Source organism: Rutilus rutilus (assembly GCF_951802725.1).
Source record: "Rutilus rutilus genome assembly, chromosome: 22".
Lineage (NCBI taxonomy): Eukaryota > Metazoa > Chordata > Actinopteri > Cypriniformes > Leuciscidae > Rutilus > Rutilus rutilus.
In genome coordinates, this window is record NC_140227.1 from 11,574,032 (window position 1) to 11,599,349 (window position 25,318).

Here is a 25,318-nt window from a genome sequence, read left to right on the forward strand (position 1 = left end):
GTAGATTAAAGTTTAAAGTAGTTTAAAGTTTTAATTTGTTTTAAGTTTAAAGTAGTTGAAAGTAGTTTGAAGTTTAAAGTAGTTCGACGTTTAAAGTAGTTTAAAGTTTGAATTAGTTTTAAGTTTAAAGTAGTTGAAAGTAGTTTGAAGTTTAAAGTAGTTTGACGTTTAAAGTAGTTTGAAGTTCAAAGTAGTTTAAAATTTTAATTAGTTTGAAGTTTAAAGCAGTTTAAAGTTTCAAGTAGTTTAAAGTTAAAAAGTTGCTAGGCTGTTGCTAGGGTATTCTGGGTGGTTGCTATTGTGTTGCTAGGCGGTTACTATGGTATTCTGGGTGGTTGCTAGGGTGTTGTTAGGCGGTTGCTAGGGTGTTCTGGGTGGTTGCTATGGTGTTACTAAGTGGTTGCTAGGCGGTTGCTAGGGTGTTCTGGGTGGTTGCTATGGTGTTGCTAGGCAGTTGCTAGGGTGTTCTGGGTGGTTGCTATGGTGTTCTAGGCAGTTACACACACACACACAAAAAGCAATTAACTGATTCCTAAGTGGTTCTTGTCATACAAGTATTAATGATATGGAGGTGATAAAACGCATCAGACTTCACCTTTATGGAACGCATTAAAAATAACATTTTATATAATTGTAACTGACCAATTCATGAAAATTAAAAAACAACCGTAATAAAAAATAGGACTAGTAATAACGACAACATAGAAAAGTCAAACTTATTTAAAGCTTTCTCCATAATCTCCCCGATGGATAAGTAGAACTGTATTTGTGTGACAGTTTCAAGTTTATTGGGCGATCATCAACAGCGATGTCGATGTCCAGAGCGGCAGGGACACTGTACTCCTCTTAAGCGTCAGACAACAGTGACACCTCCATCGCCCACCAATCTGTCTTCAATGTTAACTTTCGTGCCTGTCGTCCATCTAACGGCAGGCTCCACTCGTGACCACGATGGTAACTCCCAAACTCCAACATCACAAAACCTTCTCTGAATCCCAACTCAGTACAACATTTAAACACCAATAACAAGCTTTCTAAATTTTTCTGACTTAAAAACACACGAAGATAAATAAATTCAACATTTCTCTTAGATTATGTCCAGAGAATTCTGGGAAATAAAATTCTACTTTCCCCCAGTAAGCTACACGGTAAGCTACACGACGAGACAAAAAGTCATTCCAAAAAATACATATTATATTTAATATAGTTTCTTTGCTAAGCTTCCAACACCACAATTAATGGATTGGTAAAATCGCTTTGATGCGTACAAAAATGTCAAAATAGAAAAGTAGTCAATTTTTAAACTTATTTTACTGGTAATGCCAACATAATGTTGTTTTATCTTCAGATGATTAATTGGATGAGTTCAGTCTGGCAAGTGTCAACAGGTCTGAGAATCACCGTGAGGCAGGAAATCTCGACATAATATCCAAGGCTGTCCTTTATAATTGAACATACATTTTAAGACATCTTCATCATAACTGCAGGCTCGACTCGTCACCACGATGGTAACTCCCCAAACGCCAACACAAAAACTTCTCTGAATCCCAACTCAATACAACTGCAACATTTATACATTAAGAACGGCTGGATGGCCCTGGATCATGCGTAAATTATATGCGTAGATAATGAGTAGATTATATGCGTAGATAACTGGATGGATTGGATATGCGTAGATAATGAGTAAATTAAATTGCTATATTATGATACACAATTTGCCCTGCTCCTTCCAAAATGGACAAAAATGCATATTCAAGACATGTGGGTAAACCAATCCATTACAACCAATCACACACGTCTCTGTTGAGCTCATGATTGGGTATTGAGCTCAACACCCAATCAGATGGCTGGTGAATAAAATAGTTTGCATAATCGGGGGAGTTTTTACCGCGTTCACGCCTTGTGTGTTCAGCTCAAGTCAGTGACACACTGTGAGTGATACCAACTGCAGATAAGATACAGGTAAGATTTGATTTATAATCGTTTTGCTTTTCATGCTACTAGAATAACAATGTCTTGATTTTCTAATGCTTAAAAAGCAGTTAACTAATTCATAAACTGTTGTTGACTTGCCAGGCATACAATATGGCAAATTAATAAAGTGTTTAATGTATGTTTTAATCGATATCAATCATTATTACAATGTCATGAGCAATAATCGACTATAATGATGTGTATTTTATATATATTTTTTAATATATTTCAGTCGTACTCTGAAATGAACTCCACACACACACACACACACACACACACACACACGTATATATATATATATATATATATATATATATATATATATATATATATATATATATATATATATCCGTTTATGAATTAGTTCAAACCTGTATGAATTTCTTTTTTTCTGCTGAACACAAAAGAAGATAGTAGGAAAAAAAAAATACTATGGAAGTCAATGGGAAAGTCAAACATCAACTGTTTGGTTACAGACATTTTTCAAAATATCTTCTTTTGTGTTCAGCAGAAAAAAGAAATTCATACAGGTTTGAAACAACTTGAGGGTGAGTAAATTATGACAGAATTTTCATTTTTGGGTGAACTATCCCTTTAAATATGCTGTCCTCTCTGTCAAATAGTTTGATTCAACCAAATCTAAATGGCTTACAAAAAGTATTCAAATTTGAGCTATTTAGACGTTGTGTAAGCTATTTAGATTTGGTTAAATCAAACTATTTGACAGAAAGGATAGCATATTTAATAATAGGTATAAAAATGGCTTTTAAAAATGTGCCTGTGGGTAATCAACACCTAATTTGAATTATTGTTACCAACTTGCCAAATATCACAGGTGTCAAACTCAGTTCCTGCAGGGCCACAGCCCTACAGAGTTTAGTTCCAACCCTGCTTCAACACACACACCTGCAGTTTTCAAATAAGCCTAAAGGACTTGATTAGCTAATCAGGTGTGTTTAATTTGGGTTGAAGCTAAACTCTGCAGGGCTGTGGTCCTCCAGGAACTGAGTTTGTCATGTCAATTTTAAGTGTGATGTTTAAAACAACACTATTTGGGTTTTTTTTGTTTTTAAATAGAGTATGTACACAGTACTTATCTATATAAGTATTATATAAATATACAATTAACTGTTATAAGGAGTTAGTGTTATGCAGTTAATTACTCTCCTCTATTTCTTTATTCCTTGTACAACCTTTAAGAGTAACATTTTCTCCAGAAGGTCGTACAAGTAATGAAGAATTAAATAATCATTAGCCTAAGTCTGATGCATTTGATCACCTCCCTACCATAAACATAAATCCTAAATGCTTAATGTTGCTCTGAACTTAATGCTACGAAGTATTTTTAACATACTTGGTAGCATTAAGATCAGAGCAACATTAAGGATTGATGTTTATGGTAGGGAGGTGATCAAATGCATCAGACTTAGGCTAATGATAATTTAATTTACATTTATGGAATGCATAGAAAAAAACACTTAAAGCAAAATGTATTAAAACACATTTTATTAAACTGTAAAAAATTACCAATTCATTAACAATAAAACACCGAATAAAAAAATTGAACAATTCACAAACAATAAAACGACTAATAAAAAATTGAACAATTCATAAATGATAAAACAACTAATAAAAATTTGAACTATTTAAAACAAAAAGTCAAATCGAATCGAACATGGCCTCCAACATCTCCCCCAGCGGTTCAATGCTTTGAACGGTTTTATTTATGTGTGTCATTTTCAATTTAATTGGCAGGTCATCAGCAGCGATGTCGAGGTGCAGAGCTGCAGGGACAGTGTACTCCTCGTAGGCGTCAGACAGCATAACTGTTGCACCTCCGTCTCCCTCCATGACCCCGATGATGTTGAGCTCCACCTCTACTGGCTCAGCTACAGTCTTCTGAAATGTAATAACATGAACGGAAGTCTCAGCAAAGGTATTATATATCAATAGACATGAGTCATTACATGAACACTATTAATGTTATTTGACTGCATGATCTAAAAAGAAAAATACTTCTGAAGCATTTATTTATCTTCGTTAATGTTCATTTCAACATTTACTAAAGCTTTATGAAAATGAAAGTTTTTGGAACTTGTATTTTATTAACTAACATTATGTGTTACATAGTTTGACAAGTACTGTAACAAATGTGTAGCTCATTGTTAGGTAACTTATTCAACGCATTAATATTAACTAATAGTGTTACCAATATGAATAGTGTTACCAATATAAATAATTTTAAAGTGTTACCAATATAAATTATTACCAATGAATATAAAAAGTTACAAAAAATGTATATACACTTGGTACACACTCAGGAGTGTAGAAAGATGCAGAAAGATCAATTAGAGAATAATCAGGTTACATGATGTATAATGCTGTGTACCTCCACAGCTGAATAGCTGGATGAGTTCAGTTTGGCAGCTGGTCTGAGAGTCGCCCTGAGGTAGGAAATCTCAACGTGATCTCCCAGGCTGAGCTCCACCAGGGCCTCATCACGCCACAGGGACACCTCCAACACCTTCTGGCCACACCGGAGAGACAAGTCTCTGATGGGAACCTCTCCTTCAGCCACTCGGGTCATCCTGGGGACCTGCAACTGCATGATCACAAGGGCAAGATTGTTGTTAATGCAGTGCAAGTGAATACAATTACTAGTGCTAGCTTGGAGATAATCAATATAACATTGTCTGTGAATCTGATTAAAATGCGTCTTTAAAGTGACTAAGGTTTTAATACTTACAGGTTGAATAAAGGTAATTCAACCTGTAAGTGTTAAAACCTTAGTCATTTTTCACTTATTTATAAAAAAAAAGGCAATAAAATGATGGCGGGGATTATCTTAATATTAATAAAAATTAGCAAAACATTTGTGGCTATAGAATTACAATCTGGGGGGGAAACTCTTTAAAAAAAGTGTAATTTAAATATTGAATAAAATGTTATTAAATTAATTTGCTCACTTTTTCAATTTCTCCCTTCAGGGAGATGAATCCTCCCCTTGTGAAAATGTCCTGCTCTTCCCCAGACAGCAGGGCAGTTGGTGGATTGAGGAGGCACCTTGCTGACCTTTCTGCCTCCTCTGGCAACTCGAATGGAGCCGTTTGAAATTTTTTTGTGTTTGGATTGAGAAATATACACTCCCGTCCAAATTTGAGGGACAGGGTGTAATTTTTGACAATATATGCCCTCCCGGGCTCAAACAGTGGACTTTCACCATCCACAGGAGCAATAAATGCCCTAACGCCATCACTGAGGGCACTTAATGTGGTGGTTTTGACGGACGCTGTTTTTATTTCATTTTTGGACACCTCGAAGGTTTTAGCCCTGCGGTTTGTGCGATTGTCCACACAGGTGATCCGGATGGGTGCAGGCCTGCTGTATGGTGAACTTGCCGCTGACATTCTGGAGGGTAAGAGAAAATACACATTGATTGAAAGAGTAAAGGTGATGATACACGGGCAACTTTTTGAGCAATGTTGCTTGGGCACTTTCCCATTGAGAATTGGCAACAAATTTCTCTCTGGATATCTCAATGGGAAAGTGCCCACAACAACAACAACAAAAAGTTGTCCCATGTATCATCATCCTAAAAAATAAAACCAATGGCAATTCATCAGGCAAATAATACAACTATGTCCAACAGATGCACCATTCAGTTGTTTTAGTGCAGTGGTGTCAAACTTAATTTAGACTCTTGTTAAAATTTGACTTCAGAAACTACATTTTCCTGTCAGAAATACTCCTCTCAGAACAAATCCTGTCACAATATAGTTCACTGTATCGTCGTGTCTTCCTTACAGAAGAAATCATTAATGTAATTTGCATTAAGGCAAAAAATTACTTCAGAAACAACATTTTCCTGTCAGAAATACTCCTCTCAGAACAAATCCTGTCACAATATAGTTCACTGTATCGTCGTGTCTTCCTTACAGAAGAAATCATTAATGTAATTTGAATTAAGGCAAAAAATTACTTCAGAAACAACATTTTCCTGTCAGAAATACTCCTCTCAGAACAAATCCTGTCACAATATAGTTCACTGTATCGTCGTGTCTTCCTTACAGAAGAAATCATTAATGTAATTTGAATTAAGGCAAAAAATTACTTCAGAAACAACATTTTCCTGTCAGAAATACTCCTCTCAGAACAAATCCTGTCACAATATAGTTCACTGTATCGTCGTGTCTTCCTTACAGAAGAAATCATTAATGTAATTTGCATTAAGGCAAAAAATTACTACAGAAACAACATTTTCCTGTCAGAAATACTCCTCTCAGAACAAATCCTGTCACAATATAGTTCACTGTATCGTCGTGTCTTCCTTACAGAAGAAATCATTAATGTAATTTGAATTAAGGCAAAAAAATTACTTCAGAAACAACATTTTCCTGTCAGAAATACTCCTTCTCAGAACAAATCCTGTCACAATATAGTTCACTGTATCGTCGTGTCTTCCTTACAGAAGAAATCATTAATGTAATTTGAATTAAGGCAAAAAAATTACTTCAGAAACAACATTTTCCTGTCAGAAATACTCCTCTCAGAACAAATCCTGTCACAATATAGTTCACTGTATCGTCGTGTCTTCCTTACAGAAGAAATCATTAATGTAATTTGAATTAAGGCAAAAAATTACTTCAGAAACAACATTTTCCTGTCAGAAATACTCCTTCTCAGAACAAATCCTGTCACAATATAGTTCACTGTATCGTCGTGTCTTCCTTACAGAAGAAATCATTAATGTAATTTGAATTAAGGCAAAAAATTACTTCAGAAACAACATTTTCCTGTCAGAAATACTCCTTCTCAGAACAAATCCTGTCACAATATAGTTCACTGTATCGTCGTGTCTTCCTTACAGAAGAAATCATTAATGTAATTTGCATTAAGGCAAAAAATTACTTCAGAAACAACATTTTCCTGTCAGAAATACTCCTCTCAGAACAAATCCTGTCACAATATAGTTCACTGTATCGTCGTGTCTTCCTTACAGAAGAAATCATTAATGTAATTTGCATTAAGGCAAAAAATTACTTCAGAAACTACATTTTCCTGTCAGAAATACTCCTCTCAGAACAAATCCTGTCACAATATAGTTCACTGTATCGTCGTGTCTTCCTTACAGAAGAAATCATTAATGTAATTTGAATTAAGGCAAAAAATTACTTCAGAAACAACATTTTCCTGTCAGAAATACTCCTTCTCAGAACAAATCCTGTCACAATATAGTTCACTGTATCGTCGTGTCTTCCTTACAGAAGAAATCATTAATGTAATTTGCATTAAGGCAAAAAATTACTTCAGAAACTACATTTTCCTGTCAGAAATACTCCTCTCAGAACAAATCCTGTCACAATATAGTTCACTGTATCGTCGTGTCTTCCTTACAGAAGAAATCATTAATGTAATTTGAATTAAGGCAAAAAATTACTTCAGAAACTACATTTTCCTGTCAGAAATACTCCTCTCAGAACAAATCCTGTCACAATATAGTTCACTGTATCGTCGTGTCTTCCTTACAGAAGAAATCATTAATGTAATTTGCATTAAGGCAAAAAATTACTTCAGAAACAACATTTTCCTGTCAGAAATACTCCTCTCAGAACAAATCCTGTCACAATATAGTTCACTGTATCGTCGTGTCTTCCTTACAGAAGAAATCATTAATGTAATTTGAATTAAGGCAAAAAATTACTTCAGAAACAACATTTTCCTGTCAGAAATACTCCTCTCAGAACAAATCCTGTCACAATATAGTTCACTGTATCGTCGTGTCTTCCTTACAGAAGAAATCATTAATGTAATTTGAATTAAGGCAAAAAATTACTTCAGAAACTACATTTTCCTGTCAGAAATACTCCTCTCAGAACAAATCCTGTCACAATATAGTTCACTGTATCGTCGTGTCTTCCTTACAGAAGAAATCATTAATGTAATTTGAATTAAGGCAAAAAATTACTTCAGAAACTACATTTTCCTGTCAGAAATACTCCTCTCAGAACAAATCCTGTCACAATATAGTTCACTGTATCGTCGTGTCTTCCTTACAGAAGAAATCATTAATGTAATTTGCATTAAGGCAAAAAATTACTTCAGAAACAACATTTTCCTGTCAGAAATACTCCTCTCAGAACAAATCCTGTCACAATATAGTTCACTGTATCGTCGTGTCTTCCTTACAGAAGAAATCATTCATGTAATTTGCATTAAGGCAAAAAATTACTTCAGAAACTACATTTTCCTGTCAGAAATACTCCTCTCAGAACAAATCCTGTCACAATATAGTTCACTGTATCGTCGTGTCTTCCTTACAGAAGAAATCATTAATGTAATTTGCATTAAGGCAAAAAATTACTTCAGAAACAACATTTTCCTGTCAGAAATACTCCTCTCAGAACAAATCCTGTCACAATATAGTTCACTGTATCGTCGTGTCTTCCTTACAGAAGAAATCATTAATGTAATTTGAATTAAGGCAAAAAATTACTTCAGAAACTACATTTTCCTGTCAGAAATACTCCTCTCAGAACAAATCCTGTCACAATATAGTTCACTGTATCGTCGTGTCTTCCTTACAGAAGAAATCATTAATGTAATTTGAATTAAGGCAAAAAATTACTTCAGAAACAACATTTTCCTGTCAGAAATACTCCTTCTCAGAACAAATCCTGTCACAATATAGTTCACTGTATCGTCGTGTCTTCCTTACAGAAGAAATCATTAATGTAATTTGAATTAAGGCAAAAAAAAAGTAGTTTAAAGTAGTTTGAAGTTTATGATAGATATATAAATAAGTTAGATAGATACACACAAACACACACACACACACACACACACACACACACACTCACACAGACTACCTCGCTCACACACTCACTCAGACACACACACACACACACACACACTCAGAGTTTATGAGTTTAGAGTTTATAAGTGTACAAGTTTTTGAGTTTAGAGTTTATAAGTTTAAATGAGTTTAGAGTTCAGAATTTATTAATTTATGAGTTTAAGAGTTCATAAGTCTATGAATTCATGAGTTTATTAGTTAATTAGTTATTAAATTTAAGTTAATTAGTTTATAAGTGTATGAGATTAGAGTTTATTAGTTTAAATGAGTTTCATTGGCTAATATATATAGAATGGCAGTTTGAATTAGTTTTCAAGGGATTTAGATTTAAATTTTTGTCGGTTGGTGAGTTTGAATTTTTTTAGAATGCCCAATGTTAAGTCAATGGGAGTTTTTCCGAGTTTTGATCGTCATTTTTAGGAAAACCGTAAGTCCGATCAGTCTGAAAATAGATAGCACACTTAGTCAGAAAAGTTTGAGTGTCTGAGCCGAGTTTGGAGTATGTAGAGTTAAAGCTCTAGGACGAGTTTCATATAGAAATTTTAGTCTCAGAATAATAATAATAACTAGATGCGAAAGTTCGTCGAGACAAACTTTAAGTTGGCTTGAGAAAGTTTGGACCGGAAAGTTTTTTGCTAGGCGGTTGTTAGGATGTTATGGGTGGTCGCTATGGTGTTGCTAGGCGGTTGCTAAGGTATTCTGGGTGGTTGCTAGGCGGTTGCTAGGGTATTTTGGGTGGTTGCTAGGGTGTTTTGGGTGGTTGCTAGGCTGTTTTGGGTGGTTGCTAGGCGGTTGCCAGGGTCTTTTGTGTGGTTGCTAGGGAGTTGCTAGGGTGTTCTGGGTGGTTGCTAGGATATTTTGGGTGGTTGCTAGGGTCTTTTGGGTGGTTGCTAGGGTATTTTGGGTGGTTGCTAGGCGGTTGCTAGGGTGTTTTGGGTGGTTGCTAGGCGGTTTTGGGTGGTTGCTAGGCGGTTGCTAGGGTATTTTGGGTGGTTGCTAGGGTGTTCTGGGTGGTTGCTAGGCAGTTGCTAGGGTGTTATGGGTGGTTGCTATGGTGTTGCTAGGCGTTGCTAAGGTATTCTGGGTGGTTGCTAGGTGGTGGCCAGGGTGTTCTGGGTGGTTGCTAGGCTGTTTTGGGTGGTTGCTAGGGTATTCTGGGTGGTTGCTAGGGTCTTTTGGGTGGTTGCTAGGCGGTTGCTAGGGTATTTTGGGTGGTTGCTAGGGTGTTTTGGGTGGTTGCTAGGCTGTTTTGGGTGGTTGCTAGGCGGTTGCCAGGGTCTTTTGTGTGGTTGCTAGGCGGTTGCTAGGGTGTTCTGGGTGGTTGCTAGGATATTTTGGGTGGTTGCTAGGGTCTTTTGGGTGGTTGCTAGGGTATTTTGGGTGGTTGCTAGGCGGTTGCTAGGGTGTTTTGGGTGGTTGCTAGGCGGTTTTGGGTGGTTGCTAGGGTATTTTGGGTGGTTGCTAGGGTGTTCTGGGTGGTTGCTAGGCAGTTGCTAGGGTGTTATGGGTGGTTGCTATGGTGTTGCTAGGCGTTGCTAAGGTATTCTGGGTGGTTGCTAGGTGGTGGCCAGGGTGTTCTGGGTGGTTGCTAGGCTGTTTTGGGTGGTTGCTAGGGTATTCTGGGTGGTTGCTAGGGTCTTTTGGGTGGTTGCTAGGGTCTTTTGGGTGGTTGCTAGGCGGTTGCTAGGGTCTTTTGGGTGGTTGCTAGGGTCTTTTGGGTGGTTGCTACGGTGTTCTGGGTGGTTGCTAGGGTCTTTTGGGTGGTTGCTAGGCGGTTGCTAGGGTGTTCTGGGGGGTTGCTATGGTATTCAGGGCGGTTGATATGGTGTTACTAGGTGGTTGGTAGTTATCACAGATGGTTACTATGGAGTTTTTATAGAGTTCTTAGCATGATCTTGGCATGATTTAACACTTAACTAATCGCTATTAGCATGTAGCTATTCACTGCTAGCATATGTAGCATGTTGGAAGTGCTGTTTGCTAGCATGAGTCAAAAGAGCCAAACCTCATCTCTATACGATGTTCTGATACAGAGATATAGGTCTTGCAAAACGGTTGCTAGGGTACTCAAGTTTGGTTGCTATGGAGTTGCTTGGGAGCTGGGAGCTTTAAACTTAAGAAGTTTAAATTGGTTTGAAGTTTAAAGTAGTTTAAAGTAGTTTGAAGTTTATGATAGATATATAAATAAGTTAGATAGATACAAACAAACACACACACACACACACACACACACACACTCACACAGACTACCTCGCTCACACACTCACTCAGACACACACACACACACACACACACTCAGAGTTTATGAGTTTAGAGTTTATAAGTGTACAAGTTTTTGAGTTTAGAGTTTATAAGTTTAAATGAGTTTAGAGTTCAGAATTTATTAATTTATGAGTTTAAGAGTTCATAAGTCTATGAATTCATGAGTTTATTAGTTAATTAGTTATTAAATTTAAGTTAATTAGTTTATAAGTGTATGAGATTAGAGTTTATTAGTTTAAATGAGTTTCATTGGCTAATATATATAGAATGGCAGTTTGAATTAGTTTTCAAGGGATTTAGATTTAAATTTTTGTCGGTTGGTGAGTTTGAATTTTTTTAGAATGCCCAATGTTAAGTCAATGGGAGTTTTTCCGAGTTTTGATCGTCATTTTTAGGAAAACCGTAAGTCCGATCAGTCTGAAAATAGATAGCACACTTAGTCAGAAAAGTTTGAGTGTCTGAGCCGAGTTTGGAGTACGTAGAGTTAAAGCTCTAGGACGAGTTTCATATAGAAATTTTAGTCTCAGAATAATAATAATAAGTTTAAATAGGATTTCAATATGTTGGCTCTCTCAAGCCAACTTAATAATAATAATAAGTTTAAATAGGATTTCAATATGTTGGCTCTCTCAAGCCAACTTAACTAGATGCGAAAGTTCGTCGAGACAAACTTTAAGTTGGCTTGAGAAAAGTTTGGAGCAGAACGTTTTTTGCTAGGCAGTTGCTAGGATGTTATGGGTGGTTGCTATGGTGTTGCTAGGGTATTTTGGGTGGTTGCTAGGGTGTTCTGGGTGGTTGCTAGGGTGTCCTGGGTGGTTGCTAAGGTCTTTTGGGTGGTTGCTAGGGTATTTTGGGTGGTTGCTAGGGTGTTCTAGGTGGTTGCTAGGGTATTCTGGGTGGTTGCTAGGCGGTTGCTAGGGTTTTCTGGGTGGTTGCTAGGCTGTTTTGGGTGGTTGCTAGGGTATTCTGGGTGGTTGCTAGGCGGTTGCTAGGATATTTCTGATGGTTGCTAGGGTCTTTTGGGTGGTTGCTAGGCGGTTGCTAGGATATTTTAGGTGGTTGCTAGGGTCTTTTGGGTGGTTGCTAGGTGGTTGCTAGGGTCTTTTGGGTGGTTGCTAGGATGTTTTGGGTGGTTGCTAGGGTCTTTTGGGTGGTTGCTAGGCGGTTGCTAGGGTGTTTTGGGTGGTTGCTAGGATATTTTGGGTGGTTGCTAGGGTCTTTTGGGTGGTTGCTAGGCGGTTGCTAGGGTGTTTTGGCTGGTTGCTAGGGTCTTTTGTGTGGTTGCTAGGGTATTTTGGGTGGTTGCTAGGGTGTTCTCGGTGGTTGCTAGGGTCTTTTGGGTGGTTGCTAGGCGTTGCTAGGGTGTTTTGGGTGGTTGCTAGGATATTTTGGGTGGTTGCTAGGGTCTTTTGGGTGGTTGCTAGGGTGTTCTGGGTTGTTGCTAGGCGGTTGCTAGGGTGTTCTGGGTGGTTGCTAGGGTCTTTTGGGTAGTTGCTAGGCGGTTGCTAGGATATTTTGGGTAGTTGCTAGGGTCTTTTGGGTGGTTGCTAGGCGGTTGCTAGGATATTTCGGTGGTTGCTAGGGTCTTTTGGGTGGTTGCTAGGCGGTTGCTAGGGTCTTTTGGGTGGTTGCTAGGGTGGTTGCTAGGGTGTTATGGGTGGTTGCTAGGCTGTTCTGGGTGGTTGCTAGGCGGTTGCTAGGGTGTTATGGGTGGTTGCTATGGTGTTGCTAGGCGGTTGCTAAGGTATTCAGGGCGGTTGATATGGTGTTACTAGGTGGCTGGTAGTTGTCACAGATGGTTACTATGGAGTTTTTATAGAGTTCTTAGCATGATCTTGGCATGATTTAACACTTAACTAATCACTATTAGCATGTAGCTATTCACTGCTAGCATGTGTAGTATGTTGGAAGTGCTGTTTGCTAGCATGAGTCAAAAGAGCCAAACCTCATCTCTATACGATGTTCTGATACAGAGATATAGGTCTTACAAAACGGTTGCTAGGGTACTCGAGTTTGGTTGCTATGGAGTTGCTTGGGAGCTGGAAGATTTAAACTTAAGAAGTTTATAGTGGTTTGAAGTTTACAGTAGTTTACAGTAGTTTGAAGTTTGACAGGTAGATAAATAAGTTAGATAGACACACACACACACACACACACACACACACACACACACACACACACACACACACACACACACACACACACACTAACTCGCTCACACACTCACTCATAAACTCAGTGTGTGTGTCTGAGTTTAGAGTTTATAAGTGTATAAATTGATGAGTTTATAAGTGTATGAGTTCTTGAGTTTTGAGTTTATAAGTTTAAATCAGTTTAGAGTTTATAAGTTTAAATGAGATTAAGAGTTCAGAGTTTATTAATTTATGAGTTTAAGAGTTCATAAGTTTATGAATTCATGAGTTTATAAGTTAATTAGTTTATAAGTGTTTATAGTTTAGAGTTTATTAGTTTAAATGAGTCTCATTGGCTCATATAGTATATAGAACGGCAGTTTGGTTTAGTCTTCAAGGTGTTTAGATTTAAATTTTTGTCGGTTTGAATTTTTTAGAACTCCCCAATGTAAGTCAATGGAGTTTTTGAATGAGTTTTTTCGAGTTTTGATCATCATTTTTAGGAAAACCGTAAGTCCGATCAGTCTGAAAAGATAAAGCAACTCGAGTCAGATCAGTTTGAGTGTCTGAGCCGAGTTTGGAGTATGTAGCGTTAAAGCTCTAGGAGGAGTTAGTCTCAGATTTTTTTCCGCTCAGAAGAATAATAATAACTAGATTAAAAAGTTCGTCGAGACAAACTTTAAGTTGGCTTGAGAAAGTTTGGACTGGAAAGTTTAAAGTTTAAAGTAGTTTGAAGATTAAAGTAGTTTGAAGTTTAATTTAGTTTAAAGTTTAAAGAAGTTTGAAGTTTAATTTAGTTTAAAGTTTAAAGTAGTTTGAAGTTTAATTTAGTTTGAAGTTTAAAGTAGTTTGAAGTTTAATTTAGTTTAAAGGTTAAAGTAGTTTAAAGTTTAAAGTAGTTTAAAGTTTAAAGTAGTTTTAAGTTTAAAGTAGTTGTAAGTAGTTTGAAGTTTAAAGTACTTCAACGTTTAAAGTAGTTTGAAGTTCAAAGTAGTTTAAAATTTAAATTAGTTTGAAGTTTAAAGCAGTTTAAAGTTTCAAGTAGTTTAAAGTTAAAAAAGTTGCTAGGCTGTTGCTAGGGTGTTCTGGGTCGTTGCTATGTTGTTGCTAGGCAGTTGCTAGGGTATTCTGGTTGGTTGCTAGGCGGTTGCTATGGTGTTGCTAGGGTATTCTGGGTGGTTGCTAGGCGGTTGCTATGGTGTTGCTAGGGTATTCTGGGTGGTTGCTAGGCGGTTGCTAGGGTGTTCTGGGTGGTTGCTATTGTGTTGCTAGGTGGTTTCTAGGGTGTCCTGGGTGGTTGCTATGGTGTTGCTAGGCAGTTGCTAAGGTATTCTGGGTGGTTGCTAGGCGGTTGCTAGGGTGTTCTTGGTGGTTGCTATGGTGTTGTTAGGTGGTTGCTAGGGTGTTCTGAGTGGTTGCTATGGTGTTGCTAGGCGGTTGCTAAGGTATTCTGTGTGGTTGCTAGGGTGTTGCTAATGTATTTTGGGTGGTTGTTAGGGTGTTCTGGGTGGTTGCTAGGCGGTTGCTAGGGTGTTCTGGGTGAAACTAGGATATTTTGGGTGGTTGCTAGGGTCTTTTGGGTGGTTGCTAGGCGGTTGCTAGGGTGTTTTGGGTGGTTGCTAGGTGGTTGCTAGGGTCTTTTGGGTGGTTGCTAGGCGGTTGCTAGGGTGTTTTGGGTGGTTGCTAGGATATTTTGAGTGGTTGCTAGGGTATTTTGGGTGGTTGCTAGGGTGTTCTGGGTGGTTGCTAGGCGGTTGCTAGGGTGTTCTGGGTGGTTGCTATGGTATTCAGGGCGGTTGATATGGTGTTACTAGGTGGCTGGTAGTTGTCACAGATGGTTACTATGGAGTTTTTATAGAGTTCTTAGCATGATCTTGGCATGATTTAACACTTAACTAATTGCTATTAGCATGTAGCTATTCACTGCTAGCATGTGTAGCATGTTGGAAGTGCTGTTTGCTAGCATGAGTCAAAAGAGCCAAAACTCATCTTTATACGATGTTCTGATACAGAGATATAGGTCTTGCAAAACGGTTGCTAGGGTACTCAAGTTTGGTTGCTATGGAGTTGCTTGGGAGCTGGAAGCATTAAACTTAAGAAGTTTAAAGTGGTTTGAAGTTTAAAGTAGTTTAAAGTAGTTTGAAGTTTATGATAGATATATAAATAAGTTAGATAGATACACACAAACACACACACACACACACACACACACACACACTCACTCAGACTACCTCGCTCACACACTCACTCAGACACACACACACACTCAGAGTTTATGAGTTTAGAGTTTATAAGTGTACGAGTTTTTGAGTTTAGAGTTTATAAGTTTAAATGAGTTTAGAGTTCAGAGTTTATTAATTTATGAGTTTAAGAGTTCATAAGTCTATGAATTCATGAGTTTATTAGTTAATTAGTTATTAAATTTAAGTTAATTAGTTTATAAGTGTATGAGATTAGAGTTTATTAGTTTAAATGAGTTTCATTGGCTAATATATATAGAACGGCAGTTTGGTTTAGTCTTCAAGGTGTTTAGATTTGAATTTTTGTCGGTTGGTGAGTTTGAATCTGGATTTGAATTTTTTAGAACTCCCCAATGTAAGTCAATGGGAGTTTTTCCGAGTTTTGATCGTCATTTGTAGGAAAACCGTAAGTCCGATCAGTCTGAAAAGATAAAGCAACTAACTTCAGATCAGTTTGAGTGTCTGAGCCGAGTTTGGAGTATGTAGAGTTAAAGCTCTAGGACGAGTTTGAGTCAACAGTTTTTCACAGAAGAATAATAATAATAACTAGATGCGAAAGTTCGTTGAGACAAACTTTAAGTTGGCTTGAGAAAGTTTGGAGCAGAAAGTTTTTTGCTAGGCGGTTGCTAAGATGTTATGGGGGGTTGCTTTGGTGTTGCTAGGGTATTTTGGGCGGTTGCTAGGGTGTTCTGGGTGGTTGCTAGGTGGTTGCTAGGGTGTCCTGGGTGGTTGCTAGGGTCTTTTGGGTGATTGCTAGGCGGTTGCTAGGATATTTTTGGTGGTTGCTAGGGTCTTTTGGGTGGTTGCTAGGATATTTTTGGTGGTTGCTAGGGTCTTTTGGGTGGTTGCTAGGCGGTTGCTAGGGTGTTTTGGGTGGTTGCTAGGATATTTTGGGTGGTTGCTAGGGTCTTTTGGGTGGTTGCTAGGCGGTTGCTAGGGTGTTTTGGGTGGTTGCTAGGATATTTTGGGTGGTTGCTAGGGTCTTTTGGGTGGTTGCTAGGGTGTTTTGGGTGGTTGCTAGGGTCTTTTGGGTGGTTGCTAGGGTGTTTTGGGTGGTTGCTAGGGTGTTTTGGGTGGTTGCTAGGGTCTTTTGGGTGGTTGCTAGGGTGTTCTGGGTGGTTGCTAGGGTGTTCTGGGTGGTTGCTAGGGTCTTTTGGGTGGTTGCTAGGCGGTTGCTAGGGTGTTTTGGGTGGTTGCTAGGTGGTTGCTAGGGTCTTTTGGGTGGTTGCTAGGCGGTTGCTAGGGTGTTTTGGGTGGTTGCTAGGCTGTTTTGGGTGGTTGCTAGGGTATTCTGGGTGGTTGCTAGGGTCTTTTGGGTGGTTGCTAGGGTCTTTTGGGTGGTTGCTAGGCGGTTGCTTGGGTCTTTTGGGTGGTTGCTAGGGTCTTTTGGGTGGTTGCTAGGCGGTTGCTAGGGTGTTCTGGGTGGTTGCTAGGATATTTTGGGTGGTTGCTATGCTGTTGCTAGGTGGTTGCTAGGGTATTCTGGGTGGTTGCTAGGCGGTTGCTAGGGTGTTTTGGGTGGTTGCTAGGCGGTTTTGGGTGGTTGCTAGGCGGTTGCTAGGGTATTTTGGGTGGTTGCTAGGGTGTTCTGGGTGGTTGCTAGGCAGTTGCTAGGGTGTTATGGGTGGTTGCTATGGTGTTGCTAGGCGTTGCTAAGGTATTCTGGGTGGTTGCTAGGTGGTGGCCAGGGTGTTCTGGGTGGTTGCTAGGCTGTTTTGGGTGGTTGCTAGGGTATTCTGGGTGGTTGCTAGGGTCTTTTGGGTGGTTGCTAGGGTCTTTTGGGTGGTTGCTAGGGTCTTTTGGGTGGTTGCTAGGGTCTTTTGGGTGGTTGCTAGGCGGTTGCTAGGGTCTTTTGGGTGGTTGCTACGGTGTTCTGGGTGGTTGCTAGGGTCTTTTGGGTGGTTGCTAGGCGGTTGCTAGGGTGTTCTGGGGGGTTGCTATGGTATTCAGGGCGGTTGATATGGTGTTACTAGGTGGTTGGTAGTTATCACAGATGGTTACTATGGAGTTTTTATAGAGTTCTTAGCATGATCTTGGCATGATTTAACACTTAACTAATCGCTATTAGCATGTAGCTATTCACTGCTAGCATATGTAGCATGTTGGAAGTGCTGTTTGCTAGCATGAGTCAAAAGAGCCAAACCTCATCTCTATACGATGTTCTGATACAGAGATATAGGTCTTGCAAAACGGTTGCTAGGGTACTCAAGTTTGGTTGCTATGGAGTTGCTTGGGAGCTGGGAGCTTTAAACTTAAGAAGTTTAAATTGGTTTGAAGTTTAAAGTAGTTTAAAGTAGTTTGAAGTTTATGATAGATATATAAATAAGTTAGATAGATACAAACAAACACACACACACACACACACACACACACACTCAGAGTTTATGAGTTTAGAGTTTATAAGTGTACGAGTTTTTGAGTTTAGAGTTCATAAGTTTAAATGAGTTTAGAGTTCAGAGTTTATTAATTTATGAGTTTAAGAGTTCATAAGTCTATGAATTCATGAGTTTATTAGTTAATTAGTTATTAAATTTAAGTTAATTAGTTTATAAGTGTATGAGATTAGAGTTTATTAGTTTAAATGAGTTTCATTGGCTAATATATATAGAACGGCAGTTTGGTTTAGTCTTCAAGGTGTTTAGATTTGAATTTTTGTCGGTTGGTGAGTTTGAATCTGGATTTGAATTTTTTAGAACTCCCCAATGTAAGTCAATGGGAGTTTTTCCGAGTTTTGATCGTCATTTGTAGGAAAACCGTAAGTCCGATCAGTCTGAAAAGATAGAGCACACCGAGTCAGATCTGTTTGAGTGTCTGAGCCGATTTTGGAGTATGTAGAGTTAAAGCTCTAGGAGGAGTTTGAGTCAGATTTTTTAGTAAGAAGAATAATAATAATAACTAGATGCGAAAGTTCGTCGAGACAAACTTTAAGTTGGCTTGAGAAAGTTTGGACCGGAACGTTTTTTGCTAGGCGGTTGTTAGGATGTTATGGGTGGTCGCTATGGTGTTGCTAGGCGGTTGCTACGGTATTCTGGGTGGTTGCTAGGCGGTTGCTAGGGTATTTTGGGTGGTTGCTAGGGTGTTTTGGGTGGTTGCTAGGGTGTTTTGGGTGGTTGCTAGGCGGTTGCCAGGGTATTTTGTGTGGTTGCTAGGCGGTTGCTAGGGTGTTCTGGGTGGTTGCTAGGATATTTTGGGTGGTTGCTAGGGTCTTTTGGGTGGTTGCTAGGGTATTTTGGGTGGTTGCTAGGCGGTTGCTAGGGTGTTTTGGGTGGTTGCTAGGCGGTTTTGGGTGGTTGCTAGGCGGTTGCTAGGGTATTTTGGGTGGTTGCTAGGGTGTTCTGGGTGGTTGCTAGGCAGTTGCTAGGGTGTTATGGGTTGTTGCTATGGTGTTGCTAGGCGTTGCTAAGGTATTCTGGGTGGTTGCTAGGTGGTGGCCAGGGTGTTCTGGGTGGTTGCTAGGCTGTTTTGGGTGGTTGCTAGGGTATTCTGGGTGGTTGCTAGGGTCTTTTGGGTGGTTGCTAGGGTCTTTTGGGTGGTTGCTAGGCGGTTGCTAGGGTCTTTTGGGTGGTTGCTAGGGTCTTTTGGGTGGTTGCTAGGCGGTTGCTAGGGTCTTTTGGGTGGTTGCTAGGGTCTTTTGGGTGGTTGCTACGGTGTTCTGGGTGGTTGCTAGGGTCTTTTGGGTGGTTGCTAGGCGGTTGCTAGGGTGTTCTGGGGGGTTGCTATGGTATTCAGGGCGGTTGATATGGTGTTACTAGGTGGTTGGTAGTTATCACAGATGGTTACTATGGAGTTTTTATAGAGTTCTTAGCATGATCTTGGCATGATTTAACACTTAACTAATCGCTATTAGCATGTAGCTATTCACTGCTAGCATATGTAGCATGTTGGAAGTGCTGTTTGCTAGCATGAGTCAAAAGAGCCAAACCTCATCTCTATACGATGTTCTGATACAGAGATATAGGTCTTGCAAAACGGTTGCTAGGGTACTCAAGTTTGGTTGCTATGGAGTTGCTTGGGAGCTGGGAGCTTTAAACTTAAGAAGTTTAAATTGGTTTGAAGTTTAAAGTAGTTTAAAGTAGTTTGAAGTTTATGATAGATATATAAATAAGTTAGATAGATACAAACAAACACACACACACACACACACACACACACACACACACACACACACACACACAGACTACCTCGCTCACACACTCACTCAGACACACACACACACACACACACACACACACACACACACACTCAGAGTTTATGAGTTTAGAGTTTATAAGTGTACAAGTTTTTGAGTTTAGAGTTTATAAGTTTAAATGAGTTTAGAGTTCAGAATTTATTAATTTATGAGTTTAAGAGTTCATAAGTCTATGAATTCATGAGTTTATTAGTTAATTAGTTATTAAATTTAAGTTAATTAGTTTATAAGTGTATGAGATTAGAGTTTATTAGTTTAAATGAGTTTCATTGGCTAATATATATAGAATGGCAGTTTGAATTAGTTTTCAAGGGATTTAGATTTAAATTTTTGTCGGTTGGTGAGTTTGAATTTTTTTAGAATGCCCAATGTTAAGTCAATGGGAGTTTTTCCGAGTTTTGATCGTCATTTGTAGGAAAACCGTAAGTCCGATCAGTCTGAAAAGATAGAGCACACCGAGTCAGATCTGTTTGAGTGTCTGAGCCGATTTTGGAGTATGTAGAGTTAAAGCTCTAGGACGAGTTTGAGTCAGATTTTTTAGTAAGAAGAATAATAATAATAATAAGTTTAAATAGGATTTCAATATGTTGGCTCTCTCAAGCCAACTTAACTAGATGCGAAAGTTCGTCGAGACAAACTTTAAGTTGGCTTGAGAAAGTTTGGACCGGAAAGTTTTTTGCTAGGCGGTTGTTAGGATGTTATGGGTGGTCACTATGGTGTTGCTAGGCGGTTGCTAAGGTATTCTGGGTGGTTGCTAGGCGGTTGCTAGGGTATTTTGGGTGGTTGCTAGGGTGTTTTGGGTGGTTGCTAGGCGGTTGCTAGGGTCTTTTGTGTGGTTGCTAGGTGGTTGCTAGGGTGTTCTGGGTGGTTGCTAGGATATTTTTGGTGGTTGCTAGGGTCTTTTGGGTGGTTGCTAGGCGGTTGCTAGGGTCTTTTGGGTGGTTGCTAGGCGGTTGCTAGGGTCTTTTGGGTGGTTGCTAGGGTCTTTTGGGTGGTTGCTAGGCGGTTGCTAGGATATTTTGGGTGGTTGCTAGGGTCTTTTGGGTGGTTGCTAGGCGGTTGCTAGGGTGTTTTGGGTGGTTGCTAGGCGGTTGCTAGGGTCTTTTGGGCGGTTGCTAGGGTCTTTTGGGTGGTTGCTAGGGTGTTCTGGGTGGTTGCTAGGCGTTGCTAGGGTCTTTTGGGTGGTTGCTAGGATATTCTGGGTAGTTGCTAGGTGGTTGCTAGGATATTTCTGATGGTTGCTAGGGTCTTTTGGGTGGTTGCTAGGCGGTTGCTAGGGTATTTTCGGTGGTTGCTAGGGGCTTTTGGGTGGTTGCTAGGCAGTTGCTAGGGTATTTTGGGTGGTTGCTAGGGTGTTCTGGGTGGTTGCTAGGCAGTTGCTAGGCTGTTCTGGGTGGTTGCTATGGTGTTGCTAGGCAGTTGCTAAGGTATTCTGGGTGGTTGCTAGGGTGTTCTGGGTGGTTGCTAGGATGGTCTGGGTGGTTGCTAGGCGGTTGCTAGGATATTTTGGGTGGTTGCTAGGGTCTTTTTGGGTGCTAGGTGGTTGCTAGGGTGTTCTGGGTGGTTGCTAGGATATTTTTGGTGGTTGCTAGGGTCTTTTGGGTGGTTGCTAGGCGGTTGCTAGGGTCTTTTGGGTGGTTGCTAGGCGGTTGCTAGGGTCTTTTGGGTGGTTGCTAGGGTCTTTTGGGTGGTTGCTAGGCGGTTGCTAGGATATTTTGGGTGGTTGCTAGGGTCTTTTGGGTGGTTGCTAGGCGGTTGCTAGGGTGTTTTGGGTGGTTGCTAGGCGGTTGCTAGGGTCTTTTGGGCGGTTGCTAGGGTCTTTTGGGTGGTTGCTAGGGTGTTCTGGGTGGTTGCTAGGCGTTGCTAGGGTCTTTTGGGTGGTTGCTAGGATATTCTGGGTAGTTGCTAGGCGGTTGCTAGGATATTTCTGATGGTTGCTAGGGTCTTTTGGGTGGTTGCTAGGCGGTTGCTATGGTATTTTCGGTGGTTGCTAGGGGCTTTTGGGTGGTTGCTAGGCAGTTGCTAGGGTATTTTGGGTGGTTGCTAGGGTGTTCTGGGTGGTTGCTAGGCAGTTGCTAGGGTGTTCTGGGTGGTTGCTATGGTGTTGCTAGGCGGTTGCTAAGGTACTCTGGGTGGTTGCTAGGGTGTTCTGGGTGGTTGCTAGGATGGTCTGGGTGGTTGCTAGGCGGTTGCTAGGATATTTTGGGTGGTTGCTAGGGTCTTTTTGGGTGGTTGCTAGGCGGTTGCTAGGGTATTTTAGGTGGTTGCTAGGGTGTTCTGGGTGGTTGCTAGGTGGTTGCTAGGGTGTCCTGGGTGGTTGCTATGGAGATTTTAGGCCATTACTTATTGGCTGCTCGATAATATAAATCCTCTGAGGGAGAGAGAGAGGGAGAGAAACGCAGGGGTGTCAGGCCCTTTGTGTCTGTGTGTGTGAAAACGTCGGTTTGGATTTGAATTTTTTTAGAATGCCCAATGTTAAGTCAATGGGAGTTTTTCCGAGTTTTGATCGTCATTTTTAGGAAAACCGTAAGTCCGATCAGTCTGAAAAGATAGAGCACACCGAGTCAGATCTGTTTGAGTGTCTGAGCCGATTTTGGAGTATGTAGAGTTAAAGCTCTAGGAGGAGTTTGAGTCAGATTTTTTAGTAAGAAGAATAATAATAATAATAAGTTTAAATAGGATTTCAATATGTTGGCTCTCTCAAGCCAACTTAACTAGATGCGAAAGTTCGTCGAGACAAACTTTAAGTTGGCTTGAGAAAGTTTGGAGCAGAACGTTTTTTGCTAGGCGGTTGTTAGGATGTTATGGGTGGTCGCTATGGTGTTGCTAGGCGGTTGCTAAGGTATTCTGGGTGGTTGCTAGGCGGTTGCTAGGGTATTTTGGGTGGTTGCTAGGGTGTTTTGGGTGATTGCTAGGCGGTTGCTAGGGTCTTTTGTGTGGTTGCTAGGCGGTTGCTAGGTGGTTGCTAGGGTATTCTGGGTGGTTGCTAGGGTCTTTTGGGTGGTTGCTAGGCGGTTGCTAGGGTGTTTTGGGTGGTTGCTAGGCGGTTGCTAGGGTGTTCTGGGTGGTTGCTATGCAGTTGCTAGGGTGTTATGGGTGGTTGCTATGGTTTTGCTAGGCGGTTGCTAAGGTATTTTGGGTGGTTGCTAGGGTGTTCTGGGTGGTTGCTAGGCAGTTGCTAGGGTGTTCTGGGTGGTTGCTATGGTGTTGCTAGGCGTTGCTAAGGTATTCTGGGTGGTTGCTAGGTGGTGGCCAGGGTGTTCTGGGTGGTTGCTAGGCTGTTTTGGGTGGTTGCTAGGGTATTCTGGGTGGTTGCTAGGGTCTTTTGGGTGGTTGCTAGGGTCTTTTGGGTGGTTGCTAGGGTCTTTTGGGTGGTTGCTAGGCGGTTGCTAGGGTCTTTTGGATGGTTGCTAGGCGGTTGCTAGGGTCTTTTGGGTGGTTGCTAGGGTGTTCTGGGTGGTTGCTAGGCGGTTGCTAGGGTCTTTTGGGTGGTTGCTAGGCGGTTGCTAGGGTGTTCTGGGTGGTTGCTAGGGTGTTTTGGGTGGTTTCTAGGATATTCTGGGTGGTTGCTAGGCGGTTGCTAGGATATTTCTGGTGGTTGCTAGGGTCTTTTGGGTGGTTGCTAGGCGGTTGCTAGGATATTTTGGGTGGTTGCTAGGCGGTTGCTAGGGTCTTTTGGGTGGTTGCTAGGGTCTTTTGGATGGTTGCTAGACGGTTGTTAGGGTGTTTTGGGTGGTTGCTAGGCGGTTGCTATGGTCTTTTGGGTGGTTGCTAGGCCGTTGCTAGGGTATTTTGGGTGGTTGCTAGGGTGTTCTGGGTGGTTGCTAGGCGGTTGCTAGGGTGTTCTGGGTGGTTGCTATGGTATTCAGGGCGGTTGATATGGTGTTACTAGGTGGTTGGTAGTTGTCACAGATGGTTACTATGGAGTTTTTATAGAGTTCTTAGCATGATCTTGGCATGATTTAACACTTAACTAATCGCTATTAGCATGTAGCTATTCAGTGCTAGCATTTGTATCATGTTGGAAGTGCTGTTTGCTAGCATGAGTCAAAAGAGCCAAACCTCATCTCTGTACGATGTTCTGATACAGAGATATAGGTCTTGCAAAACGGTTGCTAGGGTACTCAAGTTTGGTTGCTATGGAGTTGCTTGGGAGCTGGGAGCTTTAAACTTAAGAAGTTTAAATTGGTTTAAAGTTTAAAGTAGTTTGAAGTTTATGAGAGAGATAGATAGATAAATAAGTTATATAGATACACACACACACACACACACACACACTCACTCAGACTACCTCGCTCACACACTCACTCAGACACACACACACACACACACACTCTCAAAGTTTATGAGTTTAGAGTTTATAAGTGTATAAATTGATGAGTTTATAAGTGTATGAGTTTTTGAGTTTAGAGTTTATAAAAGTTTAAATGAGTTTAAGTGTTCAGAGTTTATTAATTTATGAGTTTAAGAGTTCATAAGTCTATGAATTCATGAGTTTCTTAGTTAATTAGTTATTAAATTTAAGTTAATTAGTTTATAAGTGTATGAGTTTAGAGTTTATTAGTTTAAATGAGTTTCATTGGCTAATATATATAGAACGGCAGTTTGGTTTAGTCTTCAAGGTGTTTAGATTTGAATTTTTGTCGGTTGGTGAGTTTGAATCTGGATTTGAATTTTTTAGAACTCCCCAATGTAAGTCAATGGGAGTTTTTCCGAGTTTTGATCGTCATTTGTAGGAAAACCGTAAGTCCGATCAGTCTGAAAAGATATAGCACACCGAGTCAGATCTGTTTGAGTGTCTGAGCCGATTTTGGAGTATGTAGAGTTAAAGCTCTAGGACGAGTTTGAGTCAGATTTTTTAGTAAGAAGAATAATAATAATAACTAGATGCGAAAGTTCGTCGAGACAAACTTTAAGTTGGCTTGAGAAAGTTTGGACCGGAAAGTTTTTTGCTAGGCGGTTGTTAGGATGTTATGGATGGTTGCTATGGTGTTGCTAGGCGGTTGCTAAGGTATTCTGGGTGGTTGCTAGGCGGTTGCTAGGGTATTTTGGGTGGTTGCTAGGGTGTTCTGGGTGGTTGCTAGGGTGTTTTGGGTAGTTGCTAGGGTCTTTTGTGTGGTTGCTAGGCGGTTGCTAGGGTGTTCTGGGTGGTTGCTAGGATATTTTTGGTGGTTGCTAGGGTCTTTTGGGTGGTTGCTAGGCGGTTGCTAGGGTCTTTTGGGTGGTTGCTAGGCGGTTGCTAGGGTGTTTTGGGTGGTTGCTAGGATATTTTGGGTGGTTGCTAGGATATTTTGGGAATTGCTAGGCGGTTGCTAGGGTGTTATGGGTGGTTGCTATGGTGTTGCTAGGCGGTTGCTAAGGTGTTTTTGGTGGTTGCTAGGGTGTTCTGGGTGGTTGCTAGGCAGTTGTAAGGGTGTTATGGGTGGTTGCTATGGTGTTCCTAGGCGTTGCTAAGGTATTCTGGGTGGTTGCTAGGTGGTGGCTAGGGTGTTCTGGTTGGTTGCTAGGCTGTTTTGGGTGGTTGCTAGGGTCTTTTGGGTGGTTGCTAGGCGGTTGCTAGGGTGTTTTGGGTGGTTGCTAGGATATTTTGGGTGGTTGCTAGGCGGTTGCTAGGGTCTTTTGGATGGTTGCTAGGGTCTTTTGGGTGGTTGCTAGGCGGTTGCTAGGG

The 25,318-nt window shown here is 40.5% G+C and overlaps 1 protein-coding gene across 1 annotated transcript; it reads right to left on the bottom strand.

Moving 5' to 3' along the window:
* Window positions 1–3,463: 3,463 nt before the first annotated feature.
* On the bottom strand, window positions 3,464–6,034 carry LOC311282150 (uncharacterized protein). The gene is made up of 3 exons (XM_084395774.1): window positions 4,941–6,034; window positions 4,364–4,576; window positions 3,464–3,873 (listed from the first exon to the last, which is right to left on the bottom strand). Exons 1-3 carry the CDS (start codon window positions 5,553–5,555, stop codon window positions 3,634–3,636), a joined length of 1,068 nt encoding a protein of 355 aa, XP_084251900.1. The 5' UTR covers window positions 5,556–6,034; the 3' UTR covers window positions 3,464–3,633.
* Between the last annotated feature and the right edge of the window lie 19,284 nt (window positions 6,035–25,318).